The 18,477-nt window shown below is 38.2% G+C and overlaps 1 protein-coding gene across 1 annotated transcript; it reads right to left on the reverse strand.

Moving 5' to 3' along the window:
• Positions 1 to 793: 793 nt before the first annotated feature.
• LOC143519554 (interferon-induced protein 44-like) lies at positions 794 to 16,807 on the reverse strand. The gene is made up of 7 exons (XM_077013135.1): positions 16,461 to 16,807; positions 11,101 to 11,134; positions 8,892 to 9,090; positions 7,740 to 7,889; positions 4,995 to 5,166; positions 4,629 to 4,729; positions 794 to 2,765 (listed from the first exon to the last, which is right to left on the reverse strand). The coding sequence occupies exons 1-7, from the start codon at positions 16,540 to 16,542 to the stop codon at positions 2,583 to 2,585; spliced, it is 921 nt and encodes a 306-aa protein (XP_076869250.1). The 5' UTR covers positions 16,543 to 16,807; the 3' UTR covers positions 794 to 2,582.
• Positions 16,808 to 18,477: the final 1,670 nt, after the last annotated feature.

The following is an 18,477-nucleotide window of genomic DNA, read 5'->3' on the forward strand; positions in this document are numbered from 1 at the left end:
TACCCACATGTTCTTCGTAGTCTACTTACCTATATGTCGTTGTCTTCCTTTGTTTAATCCGTTACCTGTGTTTTGAATAAATCACCCTTATTTTGCGTTTGCGTCACACCCGCCCCTTGATTTATTAAACATATATTTTTTATTTTTGTGATTTGTTAAGGAAACTTAACAAGATTTGTTAAGTGTAATTGTATTTCTGGAAGTGGCATGTTCTCAGAAATAGTCAGTTACACTGTAAAAAGTGAATTGTTGGAACAACTTAAAAAAATTACTTCAATTGGTAACACGCAAATGAATTTTAAGTTTCTTCAAATCAAGTTAACATGTTAGATGAACATATTTTTTTAAGTTAGATGAGCTTAACAATCTAATTATTTTCAAATGAACAATTTGCATTAATACGAATTAATTTTAAGGCAAGTCAACTTAACTTTTCCCAGTTTTCCAATTCAATTATTAGCGTTACTGAAAAGTCAAATACCGGTCCTTCACAACTCAACAGTACAGTTTCAGGAAAGGTAAGCTTTGTATTTACCCTGTGTTATTTTAGTTTGTTAAATCTAATTGTAATTAGCTCCAAACAATTACAATTTTAGGTTAGCTGAAAGAAATAAAATGTAATGTAACTAATAACATTAAAGCATACTATGCACTTAAAATGTATCATTCGGATCATTTTATTTTAAACAAATATGTCCAAACTGCATAACAGTCATACAACATTGTGACTTGGGAGAAAAACGCTGCAGACAAGTCCATTAACACACAGAACGGAGGTTTTATTCTTCACTTTCAATAAAACCAGCACCCACAGGCACAATTCATACAACTTGAGACCTAAATTACCTTGGCCTTGCACATGAAACACATGGGGAGGTCATGAAGACGGCAACGTTACACATACATGGAGGGGGAACTAAGATAATGCACATAAAAAAATGAACCGGGGTGACTTAACTAATAACACACAATAATAATCATTAATAACACTATACAGACATAAACACCACATAATACGCACAACAGGGCCGGAGCCGCAAGGGCTCATGGGTAATGACGTCACCCTCTGGCACCCTCCATTGGCCCGACACTACCCTGCCAACCCCCCCCCCAAACTGCACAAGGTTAACATCGTTACAGGCACAGTCAACACAGAATTACAGACGGATGAGGCAGATCCTACTCAATGCGATATAATACTTAATGTGTGTCCATTTTACACCGCCCCGGTAACAATTTACATTTGCCACCCCGTCATCAACTCGCTACCCCCTCCAGGTTCAAATCTCACTCCAAGCAATCTTGAAAAGTTGGCAACCCTATATCTGGTTTGGTTGAGCAAGTTTTCACGCAAACAATACAATGTAAACAAAAATCGGCATGCATCATTTTACATCTAATTTTACATATTAATACAAAAATATTGTTTTTGTCTTGTATTAGACGTACCTTCTTTTCGAGTCACGGTACAAAAATTGCGGGGGTAAAATCTAGAAATTACATGGACGTCATGGCGTTAACGTTATGATGTCAGACGCACAAAAGAAACTTAATTGACATGCTTTTACTGAACTGAGAATCGCAGGTTGTGGTAACATGGTGTCATTTTTAAGTTGATACAATCCACAAAATTAGATTAGCATCACTAAAGCAGGAAACTGAATAAAACTGACTCAAAAAATTACATTATTTGAACTCCTGCTCAAATACACTTTTTACAGTGTAGCTTAAGCCTAGTTCTTGTACAAAGCAATTTGTTGTTTTTACAGAAAGAACAGTATTTTTGAATAATTTAAGTTTTGAGTGGTGGCAAGTTATGGTAGCTAGCCTAAGCCTACCAATTTTATTCATTTACATTATTTTTACTATTTATTTACATTTATTACTTTTATGTATTCTGATAACCGTGAACAGTTCAAGTAGCTTGAGTGTCAGTCTCAAAGATATTGTGTTGTGTTTGTACAAGTTTAAAAAATGCATGCAAGCATAAATAAATCAGACATGTCTTGGATTTACCTTTGTGTGTTTACATTATTGCAATAGGTTGATAAAACCTTTACAATTATAAAATCTTTATAAATGTACTCATGACAGCAGGCTGGAGTAGTTCGTGAGAATAGTTTTGAATCGAATTATGGGATTCCCAAAGATTCACAGCCCTAGTGAACAGGTGTGAATTGTCAGCAATCAGTAGATGCGGGTCTACTATTGGTGGAGCCAGGTTGAGTGATGGAGGGTTCTGTGACTGCTGCATGCTGGGAGTCCATATAGGAAATGTGATGCCCACAAGGTTCACTACTAGGTTCCCTCAAGTTTGAGTCTATACAAGGAAATAAATGAAACACTGGGAAATGAAAGAAGGTTTATAGGATTTTACTGAATCAGATAATCAGTTTTATTAAATTGATTTTGTACTTAAGACACATAATTATATATAGTTTAAGATGTATCCCATGAAATATTTGTTGTCTTTTATGAAGTAGTTGTAGTTACTACATTTAATTTCCCTTTAAAATAAAATGTAACATATTGTTAGCAGGACTGGTTATGAGGCTATGGAATCTCAAATACCAAATCCATGCTCATTCAGACTTAATGGGAATATGTTTTTTCTTCAGTGCATCATTGGCTATGTTCACAATTTGGTCAAGAGCCTTGAGAATCAGGACATCCATGTCATCATCTGTATCAATCTCCTCATGGTAGTTCTTCACAGGGAAGATGTAGTTCATGGGGATACCCAGGTTATTACTGCACACTTGCATCTGAAAGAAAAGATCAATAATATGAATATATATATATATATATTTGTCGGCAACACGGTGGCTTGGTGGTTAGCACGTTTGCCTCTCAGCACTGGGGTCTTGGGTTCAAGTCCCTATCTGAGTGAAGTTTCCATGTTCTCCCCGTGTCTGTGTGGGTTTCCTCCGGGGTCTCACACTGTCCAAAATCATGGAGGTTAGGTGAATTGGCATTCCCTGATTCTCTGACAAATTCTCCCTGTGTGTCTATGTCTCTTCATGTCCATTAAAAAAAAGCAGTTGTGTGAGTGTGTGTGCTTGTATGCCCAGTGGTGGATGGTGGTCTGTCACTAGGGTCTGTCCTCTCTCCCCTCCTTGCACCTCATTCAGTCCCCCAGGGGGCTGTGGATCCTGGTTGAGAGTACGCTGTGCGTAATCGGCTGCCGCTTCTCGCCGGTGTGTGATTGGGTGTTTGAGTTGTATCTGTATTAAAATTGTAAAGCGACCTTGGGTTCTAGAAAGGCGCTATACAAGTTGATTCATTCATATATTATATTTATATTACACCCCCTATAAAGGGGTGGTTCTGCAGGTGGTGACCACAGACCTTTTCTCTGTTGTCATCCTTTCTGGCTCAGTGTCCAGAACATGGAGCAGATACCAGGAGACATGGAGGGGGCCGTAGGAGGACAACAACCCAGCAGCAGGACCACTAACTCCTCCTTTGTGTAAGGAGGAACAGGAGGAGCAGTGCCAGAGCCCTGCAAAATGACCTCGAGCAGGCCACTAATATCCATGTTTCTACTCAAACCGTCATAAACAGACTCCATGAGGGTCGTAGCACAACTGGAGCCCAACACCATGGAGGACGACTGACCAGAGAACACAAGACTGGCAGATTCACCACGGTCACCACACCACAGATGAGAGCAGGTTCACACTGAGCACATGACAGTGTCTGGAGACGCTTCTCCTGGCTGTGTTTCTTGCCCGTTGATCCCGCCCTGCTCGTCTGTTGCCCGGCTTCCCATTGTCTTCCACGCCCATGTCATCAGTGCTGTCACCTGGTCCTTGTTTAGTTCTGTGTACAAAAGTCCCTGTGTCTCCCATGTCTGTATCTGTCTTTTTGTTTTCTCTGTGTTTTGCCGTATTGCTGCTGTTCCGTGAGTCTTCCTTGTTGTGTTCTGTCATGTCTGTCCATATTTCATGTTCTGATTGCCCTCCCGTTTTGACCCACGCCTGTTATGTCGACTACGTCTTTGGAATTTCCTTTAATAAATCTCGCTCTCCTCAGCGTTTGTGTCCGCCTCCCTGCTCCGCAGCGCAAGCTGCATTACAGATTTACATTGATAATTTTTATATTATTTTGTCTCAACTCATTCCACTATGTAGTAAGATTTTCAATTGAAATATTTTATTTATTGAGTGTTACTCATTGATGTGTTATTGTCGTGTTCCCTAGAATAATGACAAATTATACAAAGTGTCCAGAGAAACAGGACGTTTCAGATAGTTGTGCAAGCACATTGAGCCAAAGTGTTTCTGAACCAGTTCGTCCTTCCAAAATTCAGAAGCATTTTGCTTGCACACTGCAAAAAATGGTCAGGAATTTGAGGATCATGATATAGTGTTCAAGGCGTTCAGTTGGCCTCAAGATTTCCAAAATCTCAAGCTGATCAAGCGTCTGAGAGAATACTGGAAAAGGGTCAGATCAACAGAGGACTCATCTCACAACTTACTGTATTCAGAAGATCTGTTGCTAATGTATTGGTGCCATTAACTTCAGAACACCTACAGACATTGTGTGTAATTCATGTCTCAGTGAGTCAGAGCTGTTTTGGTGGCCTGAGAGGAACCTACACAATATGAGACAAATAAAAAAATTACCTTCTCTTTAATCTTCTTGCTGGTGTAGACCTTCCGTAAATCCTTTTTAACCAGTGGACATGCTTCATCCACTCGTGTCATGATGATTATTTGAGGCATATCTGAATAACATGAATTTATGTAAGCTTGTGACATCAACAAAAGTTATCATCATAATATGCTCTAAACTACACACCACTAGGGGGAGGACACGTACCTCCAGTGATGGTTTAAGAACCAGCACAATAAAGGTTTGTTGTCTCTGCTTCAGATCACCCTTTTCATTTAATATCAACATAAACTTTTAATGTGGACTTTAATTATGGCACTCATTTCATATTGCTATCCATTAATTCAATTTTTCCCATTAATAACTTTCCTACCTACCCAGTTCAGTTGCCTTCTCACGGATATCTCTCATCTTTTTCAGTACGTCGTCTTTCATAAATGATACTTTGTCTGCTGCCATGATGTTGACCAGGCAGTAGGTCTGATCACCAGTACTGGGGTTATGTTTGTAGTCATGGTCCTTTGAGGTTAAAGGATTTGCAGGATTAAACTGAATGAGTGGAAGAAAGACCAAATATTAGTCACATTTTTACTGGGTTTATGTATATTCAAGTTATTGACCATGTAAGCCCCTTCTTGTTATTGTTTAAGGTGAATGTAATTACCAGAAATTGTTATAATTGTATTACTGCAAAAAAAAAAAAACCCAACAGAAAAACAAAAACTTTGACAAAATGTCAAAGGTGTTGTATGTCATTAAATGTGTTGTATGTCATTAAAGATATTGTATGTCATTAAATGTGTTGTATGTCATTAAAGGTGTTGTATGTCATTAAATGTGTTGTGTTGTAGGTCATTAAATGTGTTGTATGTCATTAAAGGTGTTGTATGTCATTAAATGTGTTGTATGTCATTAAAGGTGTTGTATATCATTAAATGTGTTGTATGTCATTAAATGTATTGTATGTCATTAAAGGTGTTGTATGTCATTAAAGGTGTATGTCATTAAAGATATTGTATGTCATTAAATGTGTTGTATGTCATTAAAGGTGTTGTATGTCATTAAATGTGTTGTGTTGTAGGTCATTAAATGTGTTGTATGTCATTAAAGGTGTTGTATGTCATTAAATGTGTTGTATGTCATTAAAGGTATTGTATGTCATTAAAGATATTGTATGTCATTAAAGGTGTTGTATGTCATTAAATGTATTGTATGTCATTAAAGGTGTATGTCATTAAAGGGATCGTATGTCATTAAATGTGTTGTATGTCATTAAAGGTGTGGTATGTCATTAAATGTGGTGTATGTCATTAAAGGTATTGTATGTCATTAAAGGTGTTGTATGTCATTAAAGGTATTGTATGTCATTAAAGGGATTGTATGTCATTAAAGGTGTTGTATGTCATTAAATGTGTTGTATGTCATTAAAGGTGTTGTATGTCATTAAAGGGATTGTATGTCATTAAATGTGTTGTATATCATTAAATGTTTTGTATGTCATTAAAGGTGTTGTATGTCATTAAATGTGTTGTATGTCATTAAAGGTGTTGTATGTCATTAAATGTGTTGTATGTCATTAAAGGTGTTGTATGTCATTAAAGGTATTGAATGTCAATAAAGGTGTTGTATGTCATTAAAGGTGTTGTATGTCATTAAATGTGTTGTATGTCATTAAATGTGTTGTATGTCATTAAATGTGTTGTATATCATTAAATGTGTTGTATGTCATTAAATGTGTTGTATGTCATTAAAGGTGTTGTATGTCATTAAAGGTGTTGTATGTCATTAAATGTGTTGTATATCATTAAATGTGTTGTATGTCATTAAATGTGTTGTATGTCATTAAAGGTGTTGTATGTCATTAAAGGTGTTGTATGTCATTAAATGTGTTGTATGTCATTAAAGGTGTTGTATGTCATTAAAGGTATTGTATGTCATTAAAGATGTTGTATGTCATTAAAGGTGTTGTATGTCATTAAATGTATTGTATGTCATTAAAGGTGTATGTCATTAAAGGGATCGTATGTCATTAAATGTGTTGTATGTCATTAAAGGTGTGGTATGTCATTAAATGTGGTGTATGTCATTAAAGGTATTGTATGTCATTAAAGGTGTTGTATGTCATTAAAGGTATTGTATGTCATTAAAGGGATTGTATGTCATTAAAGGTGTTGTATGTCATTAAATGTGTTGTATGTCATTAAAGGTGATGTATGTCATTAAAGGGATTGTATGTCATTAAATGTGTTGTATATCATTAAATGTTTTGTATGTCATTAAAGGTGTTGTATGTCATTAAATGTGTTGTATGTCATTAAAGGTGTTGTATGTCATTAAATGTGTTGTATGTCATTAAAGGTGTTGTATGTCATTAAAGGTATTGAATGTCAATAAAGGTGTTGTATGTCATTAAAGGTGTTGTATGTCATTAAATGTGTTGTATGTCATTAAATGTGTTGTATGTCATTAAATGTGTTGTATATCATTAAATGTGTTGTATGTCATTAAATGTGTTGTATGTCATTAAAGGTGTTGTATGTCATTAAAGGTGTTGTATGTCATTAAATGTGTTGTATATCATTAAATGTGTTGTATGTCATTAAATGTGTTGTATGTCATTAAAGGTGTTGTATGTCATTAAAGGTGTTGTATGTCATTAAATGTGTTGTATGTCATTAAAGGTGTTGTATGTCATTAAAGGTATTGTATGTCATTAAAGATGTTGTATGTCATTAAAGGTGTTGTATGTCATTAAATGTATTGTATGTCATTAAAGGTGTATGTCATTAAATGTGTTGTATATCATTAAATGTGTTGTATGTCATTAAATGTGTTGTATGTCATTAAAGGTGTTGTATGTCATTAAAGGTATTGTATGTCATTAAATGTGTTGTATATCATTAAATGTGTTGTATGTCATTAAATGTGTTGTATGTCATTAAAGGTGTTGTATGTCATTAAATGTGTTGTATGTCATTAAAGGTGTTGTATGTCATTAAAGGTGTTGTATGTCATTAAAGGTATTGTATGTCATTAAAGGTACTGTGTCATTGATGGTGTTGTATGTCATTAAAGGTGTTGTATGTCATTAAAGGTGTTGTATGTCTTGGATGTCTCCTCACTTTGTATCCTTCCTTCACAAAACCTTCCAGGGCTTTGATGATGTCACCTACAGGTGCACCACAACCATCTGATGATTCCAGTCCCATGATGTCATTGAAGACAAAAGGCAAAGCAGAACCAGCCCCTCCATCAATAAAGTGGGTTTTAAACTAAAAAAACAAACACAGAAGTATAATGTGTCAGGAAAGGCAAGATCCCAGGATGAGATCATTGAGTTTGGAACATACACAAATGGAACACTTTTGAGGCTCAGCAAACACAAAATATGAGCAAAATTTTGGCAGGGACGCGACCATCTAACACAAGTTTTGAGCCAAGAGAATGCCATGATATGGCAGCCCAAACCATCACTGATCCACCCCCATGCTTTACTCTGGTCAACAGTCTGGGTGGTACGCTTCCTTAGGGCTTCTCCACACCAAAACTCCCCCGGATGTGGGGAGAACAGTAAACTTGAACTCATCAGAGAACAATACATGTTTCACATTGTCCACAGCCCAAGATTTGAGCTCCTTGTACCATCGAAAGTGACGTATGTCATTAGTACAAGTGACCAAAGGTTTGGCTGTAGCAGCCTGGCTGTGTATATTGACGCTGTGGACGGACAGTTTTGGTGGAAACAGGAGAGTTGAGGTGCACATTTAATTCTGCCGTGATTTGGGCAGCCGTGGTTTTATGTTTTTTGGTTACAATCAAGATTAGCACCCGAACATCCCATTCAGACAGCTTCCTCTTGCGTCCACAATTAATCCTGTTGCATGTGGTTCGTCCTTCTTGGTGGTATGCTGACATTACCCTGAATACTGTGGCTCTTGATACATCACAAACACTTGCTATCTTGGTCACAGATGCGCCAGTAAGATGTGCACCAACAATTTGTCCTCTTTTGAACTCTGGTATGTCACCCATAATGTTGTGCGCTTTGCAATATTTTGAGCAAACTGCTCTTACCCTGCTAATTGAACCTTCACACTCCTCTCTTACTGGTGCAATGTGCAATTAATGAAGATTGGCCACCAGGCAGGTCCAATTTAGCCATCAAACCTCCCACACTAAAATGATGTGTTTCAGTTTCATTGTCCAACCCCTGTACATTCTTTGTTTAGAATTCTTTGTAAGTAGAAAAACAAGAAAACCATTAATGTACTTACTATTTTTGTGAAACTTGAGCCAGATGTGGTAGCAGTAAGAGCCTCACAGGTGATCCGTCCTTGGAAAGCATTATTGACTGAATTTATGAAGCTGGACTTTCCTACTCCAACCTCTCCAACAATCAGAATCCTTATATGATCAACATCTGGGTGGCTGAGACTGAATTCTCTGAGTTTCCTTTCTAAGTTTATTTTGCCTCTGAAAAAAGCAGATGGTAAGAGTGGTAACACTACATGGCTACTGGTTTCATAAAGCTACACCACACACACCGCAGGATAACATCCTTTATTAGGGTTCACACTCATGCTGGTGAGGAATGAGGGGCCTGTTACACATCTGGATTATATTTCTTTAACTATAAGTATATAAAGAATTAAGAATTAAAGAAAATAAAACAAGAAATTATAGGTGAGAATAAAATATAGACACAGGTTGTTATGAATGATCAAACATGGTGCTGTCTTCTACTAATTGGCCTGGAAGACACCTAAGATGAAGTTTCAGGAAAGAAGCCCATTTGAGTTTAATATTGCAATTCATGATTTTGTGATAATTATGCCCCAGTGCCCAGTACATATGCCCCAGTGCTCAGGTGGTGCTGGTGGTGGTATTTGTGTTTAGGATTCTGATTGTCCTATTTTATCAAATCATTTCTTTAAATTAATCATAGTATAAATACCCTAATTTATTTACATAAGACCAGGACGGTTTTCGATTTATATTAATAAATTTTCTGAACACCAAACGTCTGGATTTGTTTTTGAAGAGCTGCAGACTACATGTACTTCACAACACTCTCTCGTGCACTCCCCAAATCACAATCCCCCGCCTACTAGTTCACTACTGATCACCTCTGATCAACTACTGATCACTACTGATCACCTCTCATTATCACTCGCACCTGTCCCTCATCACTGTGATTCCCGTTAAAGCCCACCGAGTTCTGAGCACTCTGCTCCTCTGTCTACTATATATATATATAATAAACATATATATATATATATATATATAAACAACTTATATATATATGTTGTTTGAGATGTCACCCCGTTACTCCCTTCTGTCACCCTGTTACATCCTTCTGTTACAGTTATACCAGCCTGTCAAGCTGTATACCAGCTTTATACCTGTCATTCCCTGCATGCCTGAGCCATGTGATGACATATAAAGGGAAAGTAAAAGAAATGTACAGAATTCTATGCCTGCGAAATGTGATTTCTAGTAAATGGAAAGTGAAAGAAACCTATTTACAGGCTGCGTGTATTGATAACAAAAGAATATAAAGAGAATTAGGCAGATCTAAAAGCTGATATGGTGATAATGAAATATTAGACTCTAATATTATTATTAGTCTTAATTCACACTGGAACACTATTACATTAAGTAAAACAGACGTTACCATTTCAGTCTAAAAGTGTCAGTTGGTCTAATACTTGACCAAGAGTTGCTTAGTTTAAAAAGCATTTATGATATTGATCTACAGTACATGTCTGTCACGTTGTGGGGCGGCCCCCTGCCGGTCGCCCCCGTTTACAGCGGCAGCTGTCCTGTTTTGGTCACGTGATGTTCGTCCCTCAGGTGGGCGGGACCCGTGATCCGTCTCACCTGAGGGTGGTTTGTTCGTCTATATATGTCTTGTCTGTGTACCAGTTGACTGCTGGTTATTATTTCCTTAATCTGGATCTATGTCACGGGTTTTTGGTTTGCGCACTTTCAATTAAACCATCCTCTTTCCCTGAGACTTGGCGTGATCGCTTCCTTTTTAGTTGCTCACCCTACCCGTCACAATGTCTTTGTATGGAAAAGTTCATATTCTACTTTTTAAATGCTAGAAAAGAACTATTGAAACCGACAAACAACAACATTCAAAGCAACTTTGCCAGTCACTAAAGCCAACTCTAAAAACATTGCATATAAAAGAAAGTAGTGACCGATGCAGTTCACACAGGGAGAGGTCATGAGTGTGTGATTGGGGGACCCCAAAACTTAAAGTGTTCCATGAAGTGTTCATCACATCCACTTTACAGCTTTAAAAAATTTCACGCACACAACAAATTTGTGGCAGGACAGATCTTACAGATTGAAATAAAGATGTAAGTGATTGTTCAAAAGTTTGTTTTTAACCATATTCTAGCTGGAGTTATAACGCTGACAACAATGATCTGAATCTTCTCCTCTTAATCACAAAAGAAAATGTCCACTACTTACTCCCAAGGTGTTTTCCTCCATGCTGTATCAAATTCTGAAACACAAAAGGCAGCTGTAAGGACATGTAAGACATGCACTGTGTGAGTAATATAACTCATTTTCTTGTACATTGGTTTGATAATTTCATTTGTTATTAGTTAAAATGGTTGCATATTGTTTATTATAACTATGGTGTATATATCTTATCCCAGAATTGCAATTGGAAACAATTTTAACACTAGAAGTCCCTGAAATTTCAACCACCCCCCTGAAGTCCCTAAAGAGGGTCCAAAGAACCTTAGTCCAAACTGACACCTCTGGTGGCTCCAATTAACATCCATTCATTTGCAAAAGTGCCCATTGCCTGAGGAATCAGCAGGGGGGAGAAGAGCTGAACTTGCCTCCAGTGTTATGTAAATGAGGAGTGTGTCAGGTATGGGTGGTTGCTGCTGAAAGCTTGCACCTCCTTGGCTGCCACATGAGACTGTGCAAGATCTCTTGCAAGAAGTCTCCTCATCTACAGAACCATATGTTTGAGATTTGATTTGTGAGAGGTTGAAATAAACATAATATTTGAATTATAATGGCATCTAAGTGGCATATTAATTAGTCAAAATGGCTCTGATATTTTTAACCTTATTTTAAGTAGTTTTGTCTTTTGAAAAACTGCTAATAGGTAAAAATGTTTTTACATAAATGTATACAAAAAACCCTCAGCTACTTGAAATAGAATAATATTATTGAGCAATTTTAACTTATCAAGATCAAGATTTTGCAGTGTGTCTCTTCCAAATACAGCCATAACCAGCAAACAAAAATAGGAAATTTAGGAAATCTTACCAAAAGAGATTTCACTACTACAGATTTTCACTACTCTCTGAAAACTAACAATGTGTTGTGTGTGACGTTTGTGACCCTAGGCTTGAAAATTGCTTCATATGGGCTTTTCAAACTTTTTTTTTTGGCCCACCTCCACCCTTTCACCTTTGGAGGACAACTTTGTTTTCATGTAAGGATCAAAAGAAAACAATTCTGTATAATACAGTACAATAGTGATAAAAACAATTGGGGTTAGGTGAACCATACAGGACAGGAGAGAAAAGAGGGGGAGAGAAAGTAAAAAGGGAAAAGACAGAAGAGCAGAAAAAACAGCTCAAATGATTCACCAACTGCTGCTACTAAATGAAGAGCAGAAAGTAAGACATACAGCACAAATGACTGATGTATGTGTGTGTGAGTGTGTGTGTTTATGTAAGTGCAACATAGGATAAATGTACGGAATGTACTTATTAGCAAGGCCCCAGAGCCCAGAGGCAGGCAGAGAAAGACCAGGGAACCCCACCTGCCGACGGCCCCTCCAGGATCATGTCCAAAGCCTGCTGTGTACTGGAAACCTTTGCTATCCTTGCTTCTCAGTCAACAGAGTAAGTGAAATGTGTGGTGACATGAATTTTCATCCACATGTAGGTGGCTACAGTCATCTTTCTCTTTATTATAAAACTGACACAGACATTATTTGAACTATAATTCCAAAACATCTCAAGTCTGCCTCCTTTGTACTAATTTTGGATTGTTTTCTCACTGCATAAGGTGACATGATTATTGGTCAAAATAGCTAAAGTTCAGATTTTTCTGAAAGGGTATTTTCTTCTCCGTCTGAGTCAATGGATCAACATAGCTCACACTATCACCCATCCCCCCGTCTACCTAGAAGTGGCTGCATGACAAAGGATGGCCTCATGGCCTCATGATCCAAAATACCTCAGCACTGGCTTTTGGCAGGCTCAGGTAGAAATGTAGTAATGTTAGTAATGTTTTTCTTCTAAAAAATATAAGTGGGTTCAAAATAACAATTTTTGAAAAAAATTACCAAATTAATTGTGTTGATCCACCTCAAAAAAGGTCATGCAAAAGTGTGTAAGCTGGTCCTGAATGTGTCTGCCCATCCCCCAGCTGCATTGTTGTGCAGGGGACATGCATAAGGTGAGAGAGGCAGTCAGAGGGCCTGGCTGAGAGCAGAAGCTACAGAGGACATGATGTAAGTTTAGAAATATATACAATAAAGTTGAAATGTTCTCAACAGAGCACTCACATACAATTATCCACTCAGTCTGCCACTCCCTCATTTGGGGAGAAAGCTACACTATTGTGGCTATTCCCCACTTTAGACAATTTAGACAATTTTTAATCATGGAGGGGTCTGAAATTTTCGTCTTAGGTGCATGTCCTCACTGTATTGGAATATTTTATTGTCTGAGTGAAAGAGAAACAAAATGGGGTCACTAAAGTGGGAATAGCCACAATACTGCAGCTTTCTCCCCAAATGAGGGACTGGCAGACTGGGTAGATAGTTGTATGTGAATGCTCTGATGAGAACACTCATGAACAATTGTGCAAATGTGAGATGTGTCGACTGCTACAGATACACGTGTGGCAAATGTACCAGGGAGATACCCTGGCAGTGCCAGGCATGTTCTGACAGACTGCTGAGTGACTGCTGAAGTGCTAGTCACACAAGAAGGACATGCCACTCACACACACACACACACACACACACACACACACACACACACACACACACACACACACACACACACACACACAGCCCTGCACTGCAGCCTATTGTAAATATGTGTGGAATTGTTTTATTCCTTGTATTTTTTGTATAAATTTATGGCAATAATAAAAAGCATGGAACATAAAAAAGCATGGAAACATAACAGTTGTTCTTTTCTATGTTTCTCATGCTGAAATTTCAGTCCTCCTGACTTAGACACAAATGCTTCTGGTCATTACTCACATGTACCTGATATAAAATTTCTAATTTTCTATTTAAAATATAAAAAAATAATTTATTGTATGTGCTTTGTTGCTCAGATAAAACTAAACTAAATACAATATATATATATATATATATCCTTTATATTATAAAATACAATAAACTGAATAGAACTAACTAGAAACTAAATGGCTAAACTCAATGAAAAACAACAATTAGTTGTGAGCTGAGGCATGCCCCCTCCTGTGGTGCGCCAATAATGGCCTTATTTACAAAACAAAAGTGCCTGCTCGCAGCTGATAATAGGGTGTTAGCTAAAATCCTTCAGCTCTTTCGACCCTTCTCTGGGTTCCGATGGTAGAAGTGTTGAAAGACCCTTCTCTGGGACTTCTATTAATGAACATTTTAACAAAAAAGTGGCATGTTCAAATTTATCCTTGTGCCTCTTCTACTTTAACTTTGTCAAACTATACCAGGGATATGATTAATTTCGGCAGCACTGTGTGTGTGTGTGAGTGTATATATCTAGCAAATGAGAGACTACACCTAAACTGCAGGCTTGCATCAGGTCTGCAGTGGTGAGTGTCATCTGGGCCACACTGACAAATGAAGGCACCTATTCACACTGGTTGTTATTGGCACAGCTGATTTAGCATAACGTACTAAGCTACCTCATACCTGTTTGTGGTTAACTGCAAGTGTTCCTGTAAATGTGGATCTGTCCTACTCACAGTGAAATCTGCAATCATCCTACTTTAACATTTGATTGCTGTGTTATAACTGACTAACCAGTTGCATTTGATGCATTTGACCACAAAATACATATGCATGTTAACTTAAAAAATTACATAAACATAATATGATATAATAATGAAATATAGATACAGGTTTAGCAAATATGCCCATGTGAGTTTGATACTGCTTTGTTATGACTCTATTCCAGAATTTGTTAAAAAAGAACATTCAACGACAACGTTGCTCTCAGCAGATGGTAGTTAAAAATCATATATAACATATACAGTGTATATCAGAGGTGGGACCAAGTCAGTGTTTTGCAAGTCTCAAGTAAGTCCAAGTCTTTATACCTCAAGTCCCGAGTCAAGTCTCAAGCAAAGACACTCAAGTCAAGTCAAGTCTCGAGTCAAGACAGGCAACAGTCAAGTCAAGTCCCAAGTCTGAAACTTGGAATTTCAAGTCCTTTCGAGTCTTTTTTTTTTTTTTTTACCAATGTTGCAGGTATATTTTAAATGTAAATAATAGACATGCGTTCTTTTTTAAATCTGTATTCTCCTCAAATCTTGATAAAACATGTGCAACTGAAAACACGAAGTATTTAAAAAAAATAAAATTACACCTCTTTATTGCACAGTTCAATTTGTTAAACTTAGCTGCAAAAATATTCATACTTTAAACTACAATTTTCCAGAAATAAATATTCTGTGAAAAAGTCACAAGTAGAACTCCATGTTCAAATAAAAAGTGCTGATATTTTCACAGTACAATACAAAGAACCATAACAGCATTTTCCCTCTCTTCTCTTATCTGGTTTCTTGGAGAACATGTGTGAGTGACACAAGACAAACAATATATATATATATATAAGAACTGAACAATTAACAGGAATCTGCAACTTTAGACATTTCAGTAAACTATTCTGCATTGCATTTGCTGGCCAAAAGTCTGTATGTCATTTGTGCACGATGAATGATGTCCCCATAGCTGAAAACTCGCTCCACTTTTGTCAATATATTTTTTTCTCGACGTAGATGTTTTCAAATACACAATCCATGTTGAGATAGAACTGGATATTATGATGGTGACAGAGAGAGGCTCTCTTCCCCGAGTTCAGATACAGAACCCAGGGTTGACAACTCTCACGCATTGAGCGTGAGACACGCATTTGACCGTCTTCACACGCTTTCACGCTACACATCCGATTTCTCACGCCGGAAAAAAAATCTAGTTTATTTACCTCTGATCCACATCTATGATTCAATGAGTTACTAGTTCGCTCTGGCACCAACCACTGGCGATCGATCGATCGCGATATAATACTTAATTTGTGTACATTTTACACCCCGCCCGGTAAAAATTTACGTTCGCCAACCCCCCCCCATTTGATTGGTTGTGCTGCAGCTCACGCACACACACACGTGTGGAAAAGCAGAGGACCGGTCTGCGTCAGAAGGACGGAAATGAAATTAATGGGGCACACTATAAATATTAATATGCGTTTTAAAATTTAGATTTGGGGTAAAAAAAAATCAAGTCTTTGCAAGTAAACAGGTTCAAGTCCAATTCAAGTCCCAAGTTATTGGTGTAAAAGTCCAAGTCAAGTCTAAGTCTCTGAATATTTTTTCAAGTCAAGTCAAAAGTCTTAATATTAATGACTCGAGTCTGACTCGAGTCCAAGTCATGTGACTCGAGTCCCCACCTCTGGTGTATATATATATAGTTAAATATAATAAAATATATAACTATAACAGCATAGAATCCGTATGCAACAGTATAAACAGAACAGTATAAAGACAGTATAACAGTATAATATATGACTATAACAGTATAAAATCAGTATAATATATGACTAGAACAGATTACTCACCTTGTTTGGGAGGTGGTGTTGGTGTTGCTGGTCGTGGTGTTGGTGTTGATGTTGGTGCTGGTGATGATTCTGATTGTCCCATTTTATCCAATTATTTCTTTGAAGAAATCTGAAGCTAAATATCCCAATTTATATAAAACAATTTACAATTTATACAAAAGCAGGATGGATTTGATTTAGATTGTTAAGAATTATCTGAAGACCACAACCACGTCTGGTATTTTTTGGAGAGCTGGAGACTTCATGTACAGTGTGCAGGTCTACAGTTAATCCAGCTTGACCTCCAGTTTTATACTTGTCCTGCTCTGCGTGCTGTGTCTCATACTGCTCCTTGAATCACGTGATTACTTATAAAGGGAAAGTGAAAGAAACATTATCCACTGCCTGCACGTGTTTTCATGTAAACTGAAAGTGAAAGTGGTTTATTTACATCCTGTTTGTGTTGACAGGAAGATAATCTAATAGAGAATTAGAGCACCAGTGTTGAAGACAGATGTAGAAGCTCATATGGTGATCATGAAATATGATGCAACTGTATATCATGTATTCTTACAGAGACCAGATTAGAATTTTAACTCTGTAGCAATATTGATTAATTATGAATTGTTATAAAGGGGCGCCACCCTCAAATTTCAGAGAAATATGTTTTATAACTGGAATAGATTAAATGATATCAGTCTCATTACCGAAGGAGAAGCTCAGAGTCTGTGCATTGACCCAGTAGCACTAGTTGAAATATATTTGCCAGTGTTGGTCTGCTTTGTTTCATTGCCTCCATCCCTTGATGGGTCACACGTTCAGGTGGTGTTGTTGGCGCATTCATCCAGTCTGGGTGGTACGGTGGTGGAGGCCTCGATTCAGAGGGGAGCGTCCAGTCTTGTCTTGTAGGCTGCGCAGCCTGTGCTCTGCTTTGCACTGCCTCTGGCCTGGCCCACTGTGTCAACGTTTCAGGAAACGGTGGTGTTAGGTTGCATGATGCATGATGTCGTTGGTCTGATCTCCACAGGATGCTGTGGTGGTGAAATCTCAGGAAGCGCTGGTGGGGAGGGGGGTTGGAAGGAGCCTGGGTTGCTGCAGTTGCTGCACTCAGGGGGGGTCGTTGACTCTGTCTTTGTGTCGTCGGCGGGTCAGGGGCGTCTGGGACATCCGTCTAGGTCGGGATCTGTAAGACACTCAGAAAACTGGAGAGTTTGAAGTTTTTTCCTAGCCTCCCCCCTTTTTAACAGTGTCTTGGACACTGCCTGTTTCCTTGCCTCTGCCTCCCACATCTCAAATCCGCAACATGAAACCCATATCTGAAATTGACAATTTCAGGCCCATAGTGCTCTCTCTTTGGATAGCATCCCTGCACATTGTCCTTAAATCGTAAATCGTTTACAGGCGGGCTGTAAAATCGACACAAATTAAGTATCATATCGCGATAGATCAATCGCCAGTGGTGTGGCGGAAGTGTGGCGTGAGAGCATGTGAAGACAGTCAAATGCGTGTGTCTCACGCTCAATGCATGAGAGTTGGCAACCCTGTGACCTCCCAGTCGAGGGTAACACTCCCCATCAACACTCCCCATTACACCCCATGTAACCACCCCTGACGCCATGTGAATTCAGAAGAGGAGTCGCCCACCCGGCACTCAACTCAGCTCAAGGAGAAACCTTCTCAGCTACTGATGTAGCTGCCCTCTGGGTGTCACTTGTAGGGGTGTGACCAGATCGCATGTCACAAGATCTCGCGAGATTTGTGATCCAGCAAGCAGCCAGAATGACGTCGGAAAATACAGATATTGAAGATGCCCCCGCCACTTTCAAATCGTTTGTTTGCAGCATTTTGGGTACCCGGCGGAAATGACTCTTGGTAAATGGCAAGAGAGTGACTGATAAGACACGGACCTGCGGCCAATAAGAGCATGATGCAGAGACATTTACAGCACCACCACAGCTCAGTCCTCAAATCAACACATCTCACTTGAACAGAGGTAGCAGGGACAGAAAGGCGCTTTGGCAAGTTGAGACAGCAAAGA

Source organism: Brachyhypopomus gauderio, chromosome 1 (genome assembly GCF_052324685.1).
Source record: "Brachyhypopomus gauderio isolate BG-103 chromosome 1, BGAUD_0.2, whole genome shotgun sequence".
Classification (NCBI taxonomy): domain Eukaryota; kingdom Metazoa; phylum Chordata; class Actinopteri; order Gymnotiformes; family Hypopomidae; genus Brachyhypopomus; species Brachyhypopomus gauderio.

Excerpts from the sequence above, each read along its gene's own strand:
- LOC143519554 (XM_077013135.1), bottom strand. The coding sequence starts at position 16,542 with ATGGGACAATCAGAATCATCACCAGCACCAACATCAACACCAACACCA. Across the intron at positions 7,890-8,891 it reads GCTCAAGTTTCACAAAAATA|TTTAAAACCCACTTTATTGA; the intron begins GTAAGTACATTA and ends TTGTTTTTTTAG. Across the intron at positions 2,766-4,628 it reads GCAAGAAGATTAAAGAGAAG|ATGCAAGTGTGCAGTAATAA; the intron begins GTAATTTTTTTA and ends CTTTTCTTTCAG.